The following is a 15,156-nucleotide window of genomic DNA, read 5'->3' on the forward strand; positions in this document are numbered from 1 at the left end:
TAATTTTAAAGAAATATTTCCAGTTTTTTGGGAGAGAATAACAACCATAATAACTATTTTGAATTTTGTCTAAATATCACTTTCAAACACAGCATAGATATTTATTTACTTTCTAATAAAATGAGGTCAGAGCTTTTAAATATGTAAGGGAAAAATACCTAAATCCCACAAAGAAAAATAGGATATGAGGAACTAAAGAAAAACTGGGAGGTCAGCTGGTGATTGGTAGACAAATAAAGGTGAATTCAGCAAAACATGAATTAAAAGGCAGTGGTGGGGCACCTGGGTGGCTCGGTTGAATGTCTGACTTCGGCTCAGGTCATGATTTCATGGCTTGTGGGTTCAAGCCCCCCATCGGGCTCTGTGCTGACAGCTCGGAGCCTGGAGCCTGCTTCAGATTCTGTGTCTCCGTCTCTCTCTGCCCCTCCCCCACTCATGTTCTGTCTCTCTGTTTCTCAAAAATAAATATTTAAAAAAAATTTTTTAAGGCAGTGGATAAGTGGGGTCGCAATGAGAGGGGCTATGTCCTCTGGGACTACATGCTCCCACATTTTGTGGGGTCTCCAGGATGACAACTGAGCAACTAGTCTTCTGACATGTTGCTCTGGGACAAACTAAAATAAAGGCAGCACAATTCTGTGTGTTTTGGTATAGTTTGTTAACTCAACCTTTCCCTGAATGGGTCCTCTTACACTCAGAATGACAGCCTGTAGTTACAGACGGTTATAATATAGACAGCCTCATGCTACAGTGGAATAGCTGTGGATTTAGAATGATAAGAGCTGGGTTTAAGTCTTGACTCCATCGATTATTGGACGATCTGCTACTTCCCCATAAGTAAAGTATAGTTAATTGAAGTACTACCTCACAGGGCTGTTGTAAAGACCAATGAGAAAATACATGAAACCCCTCTGGAAATAGTAGTTTTTATTATTTCAATAATAAAAATAACATATCCACCCATATCTAAGAAAGGCTGTACCTTCGAGTGATAGAAAGCCAGAATGGGTCTGTTCAGCGGGAAACAGACAGAGCCTGTGGACAGAACAGCCACTGCTGGTTTCATGACACTCAACGTGGCACCAAAAGGATAGACAAAGGTGAGAGCCCTGTAAGAAATGAAAGAAATCATCAAAATTTTTAAAAAAATGAATAAATTTTTGAAGATAATCTCAGTGCTTCTTGAACAATTCAAAATCAAACATAAAATTAAAAAAAAAAACATGCAAAAAAAATTTTCTCTAAGCTTTAGTTTGTTAACTCAAAAACTGGTATAACTCTAGCTACTGGTTTAATAAAGCATTCAAAAATATATCAATGTAAATTAACAACTTCTAATTGTATGTGTAAATGACTGTAACTAGAAGAACTAAAGAAATCCCTATGGAGGAGGAGGAGGAAGAGGAGTCTCATCTAAGAGCTGAACTAGAGCTATAAATGAGCTTGCTCTGTGTGACAATGTCTTCCAGGTAAACATTTTCCTCTTCCTTAGAGATCTGACTGGTGTTATCTCCAGGAATGAGTGGCTGTCATTAGAAGGCTGTGTTACCAGTGAGTACTTATGTGAATAAAGACCTGCTACACAGACCTGCCTTGGAGTCGTTCCCCTACTGTGTCCTAACAAGACTTAAGAGTATCTAGAGTGAATCAGTCTGACTTGAGGCAATGTACTCCTGGAAAGGGTATAGGATGGTGGAGGGGGGGGGAGGGGCGGGTAAGGGTGGGATGCAGACCCTGCAGTATGGACAACCCCTGCAGGAGGGGTTAAGGTTTTACTGAAAGTAAGATGGAGCTCTGCAAAGGTAGTTATTTGAAGGAAGTGCTCTCAGAATGGAGAGCAACAGGAATCTTATAACAAAGCATAAAGTTAGAAATCGGCAGGGGGTGGGGGGAAGCACCCATGAAGAGCTCCCTATAAAGATAATGTTAATTTTCCTTTCTCTTAGACCAAGCTAAAAGAATTTTCTTTTTAGCTTAAGTTCACAATGATTTCCTGCTAGGGTTAAGTCTTCCCCTCCCTTCAGTCAAGTCTCACCTATCCCTCTGACTTCTGCGTCATATTGTGGGTGAGAAGTGGCACCTGCCCCACATTCTCCATTCTCCCCTTTTCATCCCTACCCAAGCAGTAGCCCAGGGAAGGGGACCATAGGCCATGAATCCTAGGCCAGAAGCAGAAATAAATGAACAGTTGCCGGGGCACCTGGGTGGCTCAGTCGGTTAAGCGTCCGACTTCGGCTCAGGTCACGATCTCGTGGTCCGTGAGTTCGAGCCCCGCGTCGGGCTCTGGGCTGATGGCTCAGAGCCTGGAGCCTGCTTCCGATTCTGTGTCTCCCTCTCTCTCTGTCCCTCCTCCACTCATGCTCTGTCTCTCTATGTCTCAAAAATAAATAAACGTTAAAAAAAATTTTTTTTAAATGAATAGTTGCCATGCAGGAAGTAAAGGGATGTGGGGAAAATGGTTACATGGATGTCGGTGCATATCCTTGCCCCACACTTTCCCCAAACGCACTCTAAGGAGATGATTCTCAAGGAGGAAGGGAAAACGGACACTTGAGTCATATGATGAAAACTGTCAGCTATTATTTAAACTCCTCTATTTCTTTTATTATTACTAAGAAATCAATCAGACTGACATTTTGATAAGACTTTGAGCATAAGGCTATACACCCATGCAAAAAACAAAAACAGGACTTTTCCAAACCACACACGAATGAGTAAGATTCGCAGACTGAATAACTGGGAAAGTGTATTCCCAACTTTAAATGTAAGGCCTTAGGGCCTTATATGTAGAGGTCCTAAGGTGGGAATGAACGTAGTGTATTTAAGGAATTGAAACAAAGCCGGTGAGGCTACGGCTGAGAGAAGGGAAAAGGGACATGATAGAATATGGGCAAAATGAGAACCTGAGACTCCAATAGGTCAAGATATCTCCAAACATAAAGCACAACTAGTTCTCCACATTTCAAAGCCTGCCCAGAAAGTGCTGCTTCCAGGATGACCCAGAAAATAACCAACCAGCCCTCTGCCCTTCACAACTACTGAGGACATAATAATGCAACAGCAGGTAAGATACTATGTCATGTGCCTTACCAAGCACTTCTACAAGTATGGCCTCACTGGATTTTCCCAACAACTTTGTAAGATTCATGTTGTCTCCATTACACAGACATGGGAACAGAAGCTAAGAGTAACGTGCTTGGGTCACCTTGCAAGTAAGACACAAAAATAAAAATTTCTACCTCCAAGTCCAAGTGCTTTTACCTACACCAACTGGATAAGCTGACACAAAGCTTAAGAATTAGATTATGATCGGGACACCTGGGTGGCTCAGTCAGTTGAGCATCTGACTTTGGCTTAGGTCATGATCTCACAGTTTGTGAGTTTGAGCCCCGCATCGGGGCTAGCTGTTGTCAGTCTGTCAATGCAGAGCCCACTTCAGATCTTCTGTCTCCCCCTCTCTCTCTGCCCCTCCCCTGCACAGTGAAGGAAACAATCAGCAAAACTAAACGCCAATGGAATGGGAGAAGATATTTGCAAACGACATATCAGATAAAAGGTTACTATCCAAAATCTATAAACTCAACACCCAAAAAACAAATAATCCAGTAGAGAAATGGGCAAAAGACATGAATAGACACTTTTCCAATGAAGACATCCAGATGGCTAACAGACACATGAAAAGATGCTCAACATTACTCATCATCAGGGAAATACAAATCAAAACCACAATGAGAGACCACTTCACACCTGTTAGAATGGCTAACATTAACAAGTCAGGCAACAACAGATGTTGGCGAGGATGTGGAGAAAGAGGATCTCTTTTGCACTGCTGGTGGGAATGCAAACTGGTGCAGCCACTCTGGAAAACAGTATGCAGGTTCCTCAAAAAATTAAAAATAGAACTACCCTACAACCCAGCAATTGCACTACTAGGTATTTATCCAAAGTATACAGGCGTGCTGTTTCTAAGGGACACATGCACCACAATGTTTATAGTAGCACTACTGACAATAGCCAAAGTACAGAAAGAGCCCAAATGTCTGTTGGCTGATGAATGCATAAAGATATGGTAAGTATATACAATGGAATATTACTCGACAATATAAAAGAATGAGATCTTGCCATTTGCAACAACATGGATGGAACCAGAGTGTATTATGCTAAGTGAAATTGGTCAGTCAGAGAAAGACAAATATCATATGACTTAACTCATATGTGGAATTTAAGACACAAAACAGATGAACATAGGGGCGCCTGGGTGGCTCAGTCGATTAAGTGTCTGACTTCAGCTCAGGTCATGATCTCACGGTTCGTGAGTTTGAGCCCCATGTTGGGCTCTGTGCTGACAGCTCAGAGCCTGGAGCCTGCTTCAGATTCTGTATCTCCCTCTCTGTCTGCCCCTCTCCCACTCATGCTCTGTCTCTCTCACTCTCAAAAATAAATAAACATTTAAAAAAAAAATTAAAAAAAGAAAAAAACCACATGAGCATAAAGGAAGGGAAGCAAAAATAATATAAAAACAGGGAGGGGGACAAAACATAAGAGACTCTTAAATACAGAGAACAAACTGAGGGTTGCTAGAAGGATTTTGGGTGGTGGGACAGGCTAAATGGGCAAGGGGCATTAAGGAGGATACTTGTTAGGATGAGCACTGGGTGTTATATGTAGGTGATGAATTACTGGATTCTACTCCTGAATTTATTGTACTATATGTTAACTAACTTGAACACAAATTTAAAAAAATTAGATTATGGTTCTTGAATATCAATAATATTAACTCTATGATATATATTGCCGTACGTTTTTCCCCTTTACGACTTTACCTTGGTTTTATCCTAAGAAAGATCTTCCCTACTCTAAGATTATAAAATATTCACCCATACTTTTTTTTTAGTACTTTTATGGTTTTATATTTTTAACATTTAAAATTTTAATCCATCTGAAATATATGAGTGTGTTGTGAAAATGGAAATATTTTGTCAAATGGTTACCCGCAATTGTGCTATCCATTCTCCAATAGTTTGTAACGTCACTTTTACTATAAACTAATAATTCCCACCTCTCATATATATTGAGTCTGATTCTAATTTATTTATTTTTCACTATTTCTGTGTTAGTACCACATTATTTTAATCACTAGAGTTTTATAATATGCTTTAACTCCATAAAATGTTCAAGTCCTATGGGGTGAAATACCCTCAAAATAGAAAGGTAAACTGGAAAAAATATCTGCAACACAGGGAAGTCTTATAAATGCATAAGAAAAGACAAACCATCACAATAAAAATGGGCATAAAGTAGTGAAGAGGAAATTCACAGAAGAAATGCAATCAGCCAAAAGATTTTAAAGGTCATCCTACTCAGTAATAATCAAAGAAATGCAAATTAAAAGAAAGAGATATCGCCTTCACTAGAATACTGCAAGCTGGCAAGAGAGGAAAAAGGAGCACGTTCATAGGGACAATAAGTGCTATAAACTACCTGGAGGGCAATTTACCAAAGTATCACATTTGGCAATGCATCAATTGGAAAACCCTTGACCCAGAGATTCTAATGCTATGAATCTAGCCTTACTAAAATATCTGTATAAGTGCACAAAAATTGTACATACAAAGACATTCACCAAGTGCTTCATTTATAGTAACAAGTATAAAATTCTGTTTGTAATATCAACATGGAGCAGAAGTTCAGAGTACAGGCCATGGAGCAGAAGTTTAAAACTAAGTTCTGACACTTATTGGTCAAGTGAGCTTGGGCAATTAACCTCTCTGGTATCTCGTCTATAATCTTAGTGTGTTGTGATGATTAGAAAGAGGTAAAAATTCCTGTCACAGAGTAAGTGTTCAATAAACGTTAGGTTTAACTATTAAAACAAAATATCACCAGGGCTCCTGACTGGCTCAGTCAAAAGAGCATGCAACTCTTGATCTTAGGGTCATGAGTTCAAGCCCCACGTTGGGGGTAGAGATTAAGTAAAAACTTTAAAATAAATAAATGAATACATAAATACATAAAGCAAAATGTCATAAATGACCTAAATGTTCAGTAATAGGAGATTGGTTAGATAACTTAGAATAACTCAAATTTAATCTAGTCATTAAAAGGATATGGTACCTATCTGTATTTTTATATATGAAAAAAATCTAGAAATCTAAATACCAGAGTATTAAGCATAATTGTCTTGGGGCGCCTGGGTGGCTCAGTCGGTTGAGCGTCCGACTTCAGCTCAGGTCACAATCTCGCAGTTTGTGAGTTCGAGCCCCGCATCGGGCTCTGTGCTGACAGCTCGGAGCCTGGTGCCTGCTTCGGATTCTGTGTCTCCCTCTCTCTCTGCCCCTCCCCCACCCACACTCTGTCTCTCTCTCCTTCAAAAATAAATAAACATTAAAAAAAATTAAAAAAAAAGAATAATTATCTTTGGGGAAAGGAGCATACATTTACAAAGTGGAGGGCTTCTATTTTCTTCCTTTGAACTATTCACATTGGTTTTTTTGGTAAGAATGACTTTTGTAATCAGAAATGAAAACTCTTCACTTGAAAAAGAAAACTCTTTAAAATGATAAATACATCCTCTTTAGGTAGCCTCAGAAAACACACTCACTGGGCATTGTTTCCACTGCTCTCCTCGTCAATGATTCCAGGCACAGCCTTCCCTGCAGCTCGGCTGATTTCCCTTGAAGAAAAAAAATCTAGTGAACAAAAAATTTTTAGAATTTCACACCCCATTCATTAATAATAAGTATGAATGAACTGCAAGCATTTTTCAGACTTGTTCAAAATGTAATTCTTGAAATTTAAATAAAGGTACATTTATACACCTACACCACTTTGTGTAGCTTGCAAAAGTTAACATTAAAATATGAGAATCAGTTCTTTCTTGACTCCTGAGGGAAGGATCAATATACTAGACCACATTCTAGACTAGACCCACATTCTAGTCCTATATTCTAGACTCCATATCATCAGACTCAGCAGAGTGCCTGGCATGTAGCGAATTCAAGCGTGGAATGAAAATTTTTGAATATAGGGAAAAGCTCACAGAGGCCACCTGATGGTGTTCCTCTCATGCATTCATCTCCCACTTCGCCAAAGCCCCTAATTTATCCTCTAAGATCCAGTAAATCAGAAAAAAAATTAACTTCATCCCAGGCTCCAGGGGTAGAGAATATGACCTCACCATACCATCAGGGTATTCTATGTCTCCTGCCACAGTGACCAGTTCAGGATGGGCATGTGGCCTAGGCCAGCTCCACCAGAGCAAATTGCAGGACTACTCTTGCTGGGAACGCTGTGACCAAGACAGGCTCTCATGATGTGGCGTGCGGATATAAATTTGGGAACTGCTAAAACTACTGAGCCCACACACAAAGGAGAGCAACGCCAAGAGAACTGGAGAGCAATGGAACTGGAGCCCGACAACATCATGAATTTTCAATCCACACCTTAACCCTGCCCTATTTCTGGGCTTTTCGATGACATGAATCAGTAAAGTCTCTTTATTGTTTAATCCCATTTGAATAGGGTTTTCTGTGCTTATAGCTGAATGCATTCTAACTGACAAAAAGGTGAATGTGGAATAAGGTTTCAAAAGATGGGAGGAATATAACTTGAGGAACGAGAAGTAATATAATAAAATAAGTTACAATATGGTGAAATAAAACAAAAAGGCAAGAAAGAAGGGCCAGCGAAAAGAATGTGTGAGAAGAGAGGAGAGAAGATAGGAATTATTTGTAAAAACATTTCTGCTTTCAACATGCTTACCTATTCAAGACTCCATTGGAAACCAGAGCTTCTTTAGGATGGAAATACTTATAATATACATTTCTAACCACAGCATCTTTAAAGGGCAAAGAGAGGAAGTTGCACCTTAATTAGAAATAGGTTTGATATTAGATGAATACAAACTTGACCTGTAAGAAACCCTGGAACTCTGTTGCAATTCCTTCCACTTTATAAATGGAAAAAGCCTAGCCCCAGAAGGCTGAGACCGCCACTGAGATCAGAATGCTGGACCATGCACCCTCAGCCCAGGGCTCTTCCCATTGTACTATTAGGTCCAGAGGACTACAGTATGTATAATAAATAGGAAATGGCTACCTCTACTAAAATGATAATAATTACCATTATTAATCATGATTCCATATTCTTCCAGGAGAAAGTTAATATTGGTGTCGTATCTGGATTCCCCACCCTCTCCTAGCATCACAAGGATATCACCACCACCATCAAGGTATTTCTTCAGGACTTCAAACTACATAAAAGAAAAAAAAAATCTATGAATATACCCCAAAGACTTCTGTCCAAAGTACTATGAAGAAAAATAAATAAATCTATGAGGCACTTAAATATAAATATCTGTAAGATATATAAAATGTACTCTCTATGTAGGATTTCAAGCTTGTTTTTAAGTACAAAGTCCCAAAATACTCAAACTGAATTGACATTTTCCACACTGACTATCTGGAAAGCAAACTCAAAGTGGAAAGTATTAGCTAAAAGAAGCTCACAGGTCATTGAGCAGCATCCCCGGTCTCAATCTACCAGATGCCAATTGCACCAACCCTCTCCTGCCAACAACCAACGATGTCTTCAGACATGGCCAAATGTCCCCTGGGGCCAGGGGAGAGTGTGTAGAAAAAAATCACCCGTGGTTGAACACTATCGCTCCAGACCATACCTTCCCCTGCCAGCCATGGACTCAGGATGAGAGTATTGTACACCACCCCCAGGGAGCAATTCTGGTCAAGTCACTGACTGATCAAGCCCTAGTGAGAAACGCATGGCATCTGCTTATCTTCTAGGAAGCTCTCTCTTGTTTTCACAAAGCTAGAGAAGGGAGAAAAATCTAGGGCTGACCTTGCTGACCCAGCCTGAGAAAACCTGGGGTGAGTGGTCTAGACCAATAGTCCCTCAACTTTCCTCAAGCACCCCAACAGCAAATAATGTGAAAGTAAAGTATGTATATTTATATAATTATAGAACATACTCCCAAAAAGGAAAAATGTGAAGGATAATAAAGATATGACAAATATCATTTCCCCCGGCACCTCAGTGATTGATCACACACATCCCACTTTGGAAACCACTGGCCCAGCCCAGCTTTACTACAGACAAACCTTTGTGCTCTTGCACACTCCCTGGATTTCCTTCTCTCTCCCAGCCCCCCAAATATAGAAGACATAGTGCAACAGTTAACATCACCAAGGGGGCTTGCTCCCAAATGAGACATAATTTCACAGATCCTGAACTCTGCACAAGACTGTGCCCTTCATGGGGATCCTACATACCTATTTAGCCTTTGTTTCAAAATGTGGAATATCAAGAGGTGCTCTAGTGTATGTATGCTCAAGCAGTAACAAACTGATATTCTTCTAGTGTTTATACACACCAAAACATTGACAATTTGAAGTACACATGTTCTTTTATAACTCATTTTTTTTAACTACATTACAGTTGAGACACTTTTTTCAATGGTGGTGGGTTATATTACCTGGGCTTTTCAATTCAGAATAATAAAGGTGTATGTAAAGTGATGAGTCACTGAATTCTACTCCTGAAACCAATGTTGCATTGCATGTTAACTAAAATTTAAAAATAAAATAAAATAAAAAAGTTAAAAGTGCTTCTGCCTTTCCTTCCTACCTCGCTCCACCTCTAAAGTGAAGGCAAGGTGCCAGGAACTGGTCTGGTGTGAGAACATTTTATTAGGCTAAATATGCCTCTCAAGGGATTCTATCATGTGGAAGCCACTGCCTTCCATCTCTAAGAGCTCGAAGTAAGGTTTGACCTAGTGCCTGTTCCCTCCTGGGGAAAGGACCAGGCACCTATCTCTGACCCTCTTTCCAGATGCCCTGGCTTTCCTGACACTGCCTGCTCCTCAGCAAAACCTCCTCACGTCTCTTTGTCTTCACTAGTTGGAGAAGGGAAGTTGGGGGGCGGGGGAGGGGAGTAGAGGAGGAGGAGAAGGGAGGTAGCGTGCAGCGTGAGGCCACTCCAAATCAACGGGGAATATGGAATATAGTATTCCTTTGCAGGCCACTGCACACTGTGTGTACATTTCCCTCAGGCTCTCACTGGGTGGGGGCAGCTGGCCACCTCCATGTTCCTAATAGGAATTCCTGTTCCTTCTCTCAATGAATCTGATCAGTTATGTCTCTTCTCAGGTGACAAGGTGGCCTTGCAGTTGGGTCAACAAACAAAAGAACAGAAATGCTTCCCTGTAGACCTCCTCCCTATGTCCCCATCCAAAGTCAGAGCAGAAGACTGGACCACACTGGTGCCACCCTGCCACCACCTCCCTACTCCCCACAACCCTCCCTGAGCACCAAAGCACTTTCACATCTCTGTGAGAAAGGCTCTTGCTGTGTTCTGGGGTTTCTGTTTAGTTGTGGTAAAATACACATAACATAAAATTTACCATCTTAACTATTAAGTAGTGTTAAGTAGTGTTAAGCACATTCACATTATTTGCAACCATCACCACAATCCATCCCTAAAACTCTTTTCATCTTGCAAAACCGAAGCTCAATACCCATTAAACAACTCCCCATTTCCCCCTCCTCGAACACTGGCTACCTCGATTTTTTTTTCTTTTAGTTTATTTATTTAAATTCAAGTTAGTTAACATACACTGTAGTACTGGTTTCAGAAGTAGAACCCAGTGACTCATCATTTACATATAACACCCAGTGCTCATCCCAGCAAGTGGCCTCCTTAAAGCCCATCACCCATTTAGCTCACCTCCCCACCCACCTCCCTCCAACAACCCTCACAGTTTGTTCTCTATCCTTAAGAGTCTCTTATGGTTTGTTTCTCTCTCTGTTTTTATCTTATTTTTCCTTCCCTTCCCCTATGTTCATCTGTTTTGTTTCTTAAATTCCACATATGAGTGAAATCATAGGATATTTGTCTTTCTCTGACTTATTTCCCTTAGCATAATACACTCTAGTTCTATAAAGACTGAAGATGACAGAAAGAAATGGAAAAAACATTCCATGTACATGGATTGGAAGAACAAATACTGTTAAGATGTCTATACTACCCAAAGCAATGTACACATTCAATGTAACCTCTATCAAAATACCACGATTCTAACTTTATATGAATTTGACTACTCTAGGTATGTCGTATAAATGGCATCATACAGTATTGGTCTTTTTGTAACTGGCTTATTTCATTTAGCCTAACATCCTCAATATTCACCCATGGTGTAGCATGTATCAGAATTGCCTCTCTTTTTAAGGCTGAATAGTAATTTATCACATGTATGCCACATTTTGTTGTTTATCCATTCATCTGTTGGTAGACTTAGGTTGCTTCTGCCTGTTGGCTATTGTGAACAATGCTGCTTTAGACATGAATGTACAAATAGCTCTTTGAGATTCTGCTTTCAATTTTTTTGGATATATATCTAGAAGTAGGATTGCTGGATCATATGATAATTCTATTTTTAATTGTTGAGGCACTGCCATGCTGTTTTCCATAATGGCTGTGCCATTTTACCTTTTCATCAACAGTGCACATGGGTTCCAATTTCTCTACATTTTTACCAATACTTGTGTTCTGGGTTTTATGTTTGTCTACTCTATGAAATAGAATTAAAAACAGCTTAAATTTAAAAGGAATTTTCCCATTTTCAAATGTGGCAAACAAGTATGGCTAGTATTTAATTAGCCTCAACTATGTGTCTGGCACTTTATATGCATTATCTCAGTTAATGATCACAACAACTCCACGATGAAAAAAGAGATGAAAGTGATTACCTTAAGGTGATACAGTGTATGGTGAAGTGGGATTCATATCCGGAATTTCAGAGCTCATGTGCCAATCATCTCATTGTATTTCTTGTTTTTGGATATTACTTACCTCAGCTGCAGTAAATTTTTCCCTTGGCCCAGCTGTAATCCACAGTTTCACCCCAATTAGCTTCTCAGATGTGATTTCATCTTTTAAACTAGAAATAGGATTTTTAAAGTATTAGATCCATAATTTAAAGCAATTTATGAATTACTCTAGCCTCTAGACTGTATGGAACCAGAGGCCACAGAGGCCCAGAGATGAAGGGATTTAGAGGTAACAGGTACAGCCTCTCTCCCAAAGTGAGAATCCCCTCTACAGGCTTGTCTGAGATCAGCCTCTGCTCAAATACTTCCCCTAGGCCAAGATGCCCAAATTAAACATACAAGAGTATAAAGAGTCCTCCAACTACTAATTCAATCAACTCTACATTAGTTTGTATAATTAAATAACCTTACCCATTAAGAAAAACCATTTACACACACAACAAAGGCAGAGAGGAATTCTCATCTTTCCTTTCCCTAAACTGAAGTATTGCCCGAAGTTAAAATATGGAGAAAGCCTCTAACCTCTTAAAAAGTTGTGTATGTATAATTAGAATAATTATTTGATTTGTGATTTGGGGGACAACTTAATATACTAATTGCCAACTTTAAAAAAATATGTTTTTATAATAATTTATTTACTTTTTTTTTTTGAGAGGCAGCGAGCAAGCAGAGGAGAGGGGCAGAGGGAGAGAGAGAATCTCAAGTAGATTCCACGCTCAGTGAGGGGCCCAACGTAGGGCTCAATCCCATGACCCTGGGGTCATGACTGGAGTCGAAATTAGGAGTTGGTTGCTCAACCAACTGAGCCACCCAGGCGCCTCTATAATCAATTTATTTACTTCTGAATGTTCTTCATATTGAATTTCTCCTGCCTAAACAACCTCTTACATAAGAAAGTAAAGACTTTCCAATATTACCAGCAGGCTATTGTCATCACTTAGAAAGGAAAACAATATATATGGTCACCTCTGAATCTTCCAATTACTCCGAAGTCTTTTCTGCATGGATTTATAGCCATTGTTGGTGGTAAATACTTCTTTTTTGTACGCATTGAAAAGAATGGTGCTCCGAAGCTCTTTCTCCATGGTTACCTTATGGAAAAAAGAAGAGATCAGAAAAAATGAAACAACAAACAATATTCTGAAAGACCATAAATGGAAAAAATAGTCTTCTTCTAATTTATCAAGAGAGGAAATACAGCTGCAACCTAGTTATCAAATCCCTACAATTCTCAAAGATTGAGAGTGAAATGCATACTCACAGCTGCAGAAATCTGAGGCTATCTCTGGCTTTTGCTTCCTGTCTCTGGCCCTGGCCTTCCCACCAGCCTATTCTCAGGACCCTGCCCTGCCATCACCCTACCTTTATGCCCTGAGACCATGATGCCCACCTGATTTCTGACTGCTAACTACTGTTAAGTGTGGGGTATAGCCCTTCAGATTCTTTATTTTTTTAATGTTTATTTATTTATTTTGAGAGAAAAAGAGAGCATGAGGGAGGGAGGGGCAGAGAGAAAGGGAGAGAGAATCCCAAACAGGCTCCAAACTGCAGGGCCCCATGTGGGGCTTGAATTCACTAACCATGAGATCATGATCTGTGCTGAAATCAAGAGCTGGACGCTTAACTGACTGAGCCACCCACGCGCCCCTGGTTTAATATTTTTCTAACTGACATTAATTACTTTCATAGATTTACCTGTCTTTAGACTCAGCTTCTAGTAGCTTTTTTGGTTTGGCTTGGTGGAATTTTGGAAGCCAAACAGAGGTTTTACATTTTTTGGAGTCAATAGTATTTATCTTTTCCTTTCTAGCTTTTGGATTACATGACATATTTAGAAAAAATTTTTTTTTGCTGTGCTAAGTTTACAAATACAATGCTTTCTTCCAGTACTTTGTTATGTGGTTAAGTTAAATTTGGTCTGTTTGGAATTTATTTGGGTGATCAAAATAAGCTTCATTACTATTTTTTTTTAATTACAATAAAGCTGCCTGACATCAAACCATCTTCTTAATGCTGATTTGAAATACCCCTTGACTACATAATAAATCTCTAGAAGTATTTGTATTTGGATCTATTCTGAATTCCATTATTTTCTATCTGCATGTAAGTTCCTGCTCATTTCTATACTATTTTAATTATTATAACTTTATAATATGTTATAATATCTGGTGGTGCTGGAGAACTAATCCTCACTAACTTTTTAGAATTTTCCTGGCTAGTCTCATATTTTTTCTTCCAATTGAACTTTAAAATCATTTTGTAAGCTCAACAAAACAAACCTCATGATTACAACATCACTATCTTTCCATGTTCCAACCATCCTTGTACACTATTGTTTTCCCAATGTGTACATACAATACCCTATCCAGCCTTTCTCAGTTAACTAAAAGTCTCCATGGTTAGGATAGTGGCTGCATGATCTAGTGCATGATTATGCCCTAATGAACTCCACCACTGCTTTCATGAACATCTTTTCAATTATTTCGCCTTCACAAACCCTATTGGAATTTATACACGTCTGTCTTTGCCGTTATTTTTGCTGTAGGACAAATTCCCAACAATTTCCTAGGATTCCTAGGAAAACGGGATGACACAATGCTCTCTGATACTCAGCAAGAGAACTAAACAGCCCAGCCACAGGCAACGGAGATTCGAATGCAGTCCGAAGTTCGGAATCCGGGCCTGTATCTGCGGCCTCAGTTTACTTTATCTCATAAGACCTCGATTTTCCACAAGACTGGTCCAGAGGCCCCAGGAACAGGCCGGCGAGGCCCCCGCCAGCTCCCAGGACGCTACAACGGCCATGCCGGCCCATCACAGTCGGAGCCCTTCTTACCTGAGGCCCAGTGACCACCATCCTCACCTGACACCGCCCAGCATCCTGCGGCCAGGTATCCAAGGCCGCTTAGCAACGGCGTAGGCGAGGCAGCGCGCTGGGGAGGCGTGCACTGCGGCGTGGACCTACCTCCGCAGCAACGTGATGACGACAGAACGGAAGACGCCATTTCGCCTTGAGCGTCACGGGGCTGGAGGTCAGGGGGCGGAGCTAATATGGGACTGTACCATTACATTGGTTGAGGGGTAAACCCAAACCGAACGTGAATTAACTTTAGGCCAAAAATAAACCCATCTCGTTTCGTACTTTAATATCAAGTATTATTGGAGACTGATATAAGTAGTAGGACCCTGGGGCCCAAACTTCGCTCCACCCTGAGGGAGGAAAGTGAAGGCTTCCGGCGGTGGCGGGTGGGAAATGCCCCATCCTCAACTCCCAAGAGCGCAGGCGCACAGCTCCGGGACGAATCCGGGCGGA

General features: G+C 40.3%; 1 protein-coding gene across 1 annotated transcript in view; it reads right to left on the reverse strand.

Moving 5' to 3' along the window:
* The window catches only part of IFT52 (intraflagellar transport 52), a 33,321-nt gene extending 18,487 nt beyond the window's left edge, over nt 1-14,834 (reverse strand). The window contains exons 1-7 of the mRNA XM_015065400.3: nt 14,680-14,834; nt 12,810-12,934; nt 11,866-11,953; nt 8,122-8,251; nt 7,762-7,837; nt 6,602-6,673; nt 983-1,109 (exon numbers count right to left, since the gene is read on the reverse strand). Coding sequence (XP_014920886.2) covers nt 983-1,109; nt 6,602-6,673; nt 7,762-7,837; nt 8,122-8,251; nt 11,866-11,953; nt 12,810-12,934; nt 14,680-14,700 — 639 coding nt within the window. The 5' untranslated portion in view covers nt 14,701-14,834. The remainder of the gene's footprint in view (nt 1-982; nt 1,110-6,601; nt 6,674-7,761; nt 7,838-8,121; nt 8,252-11,865; nt 11,954-12,809; nt 12,935-14,679) is intronic.
* Between the last annotated feature and the right edge of the window lie 322 nt (nt 14,835-15,156).

The sequence above is a fragment of the Acinonyx jubatus genome, chromosome A3, assembly GCF_027475565.1.
Source record: "Acinonyx jubatus isolate Ajub_Pintada_27869175 chromosome A3, VMU_Ajub_asm_v1.0, whole genome shotgun sequence".
NCBI classification, from domain to species: Eukaryota; Metazoa; Chordata; class Mammalia; order Carnivora; family Felidae; genus Acinonyx; species Acinonyx jubatus.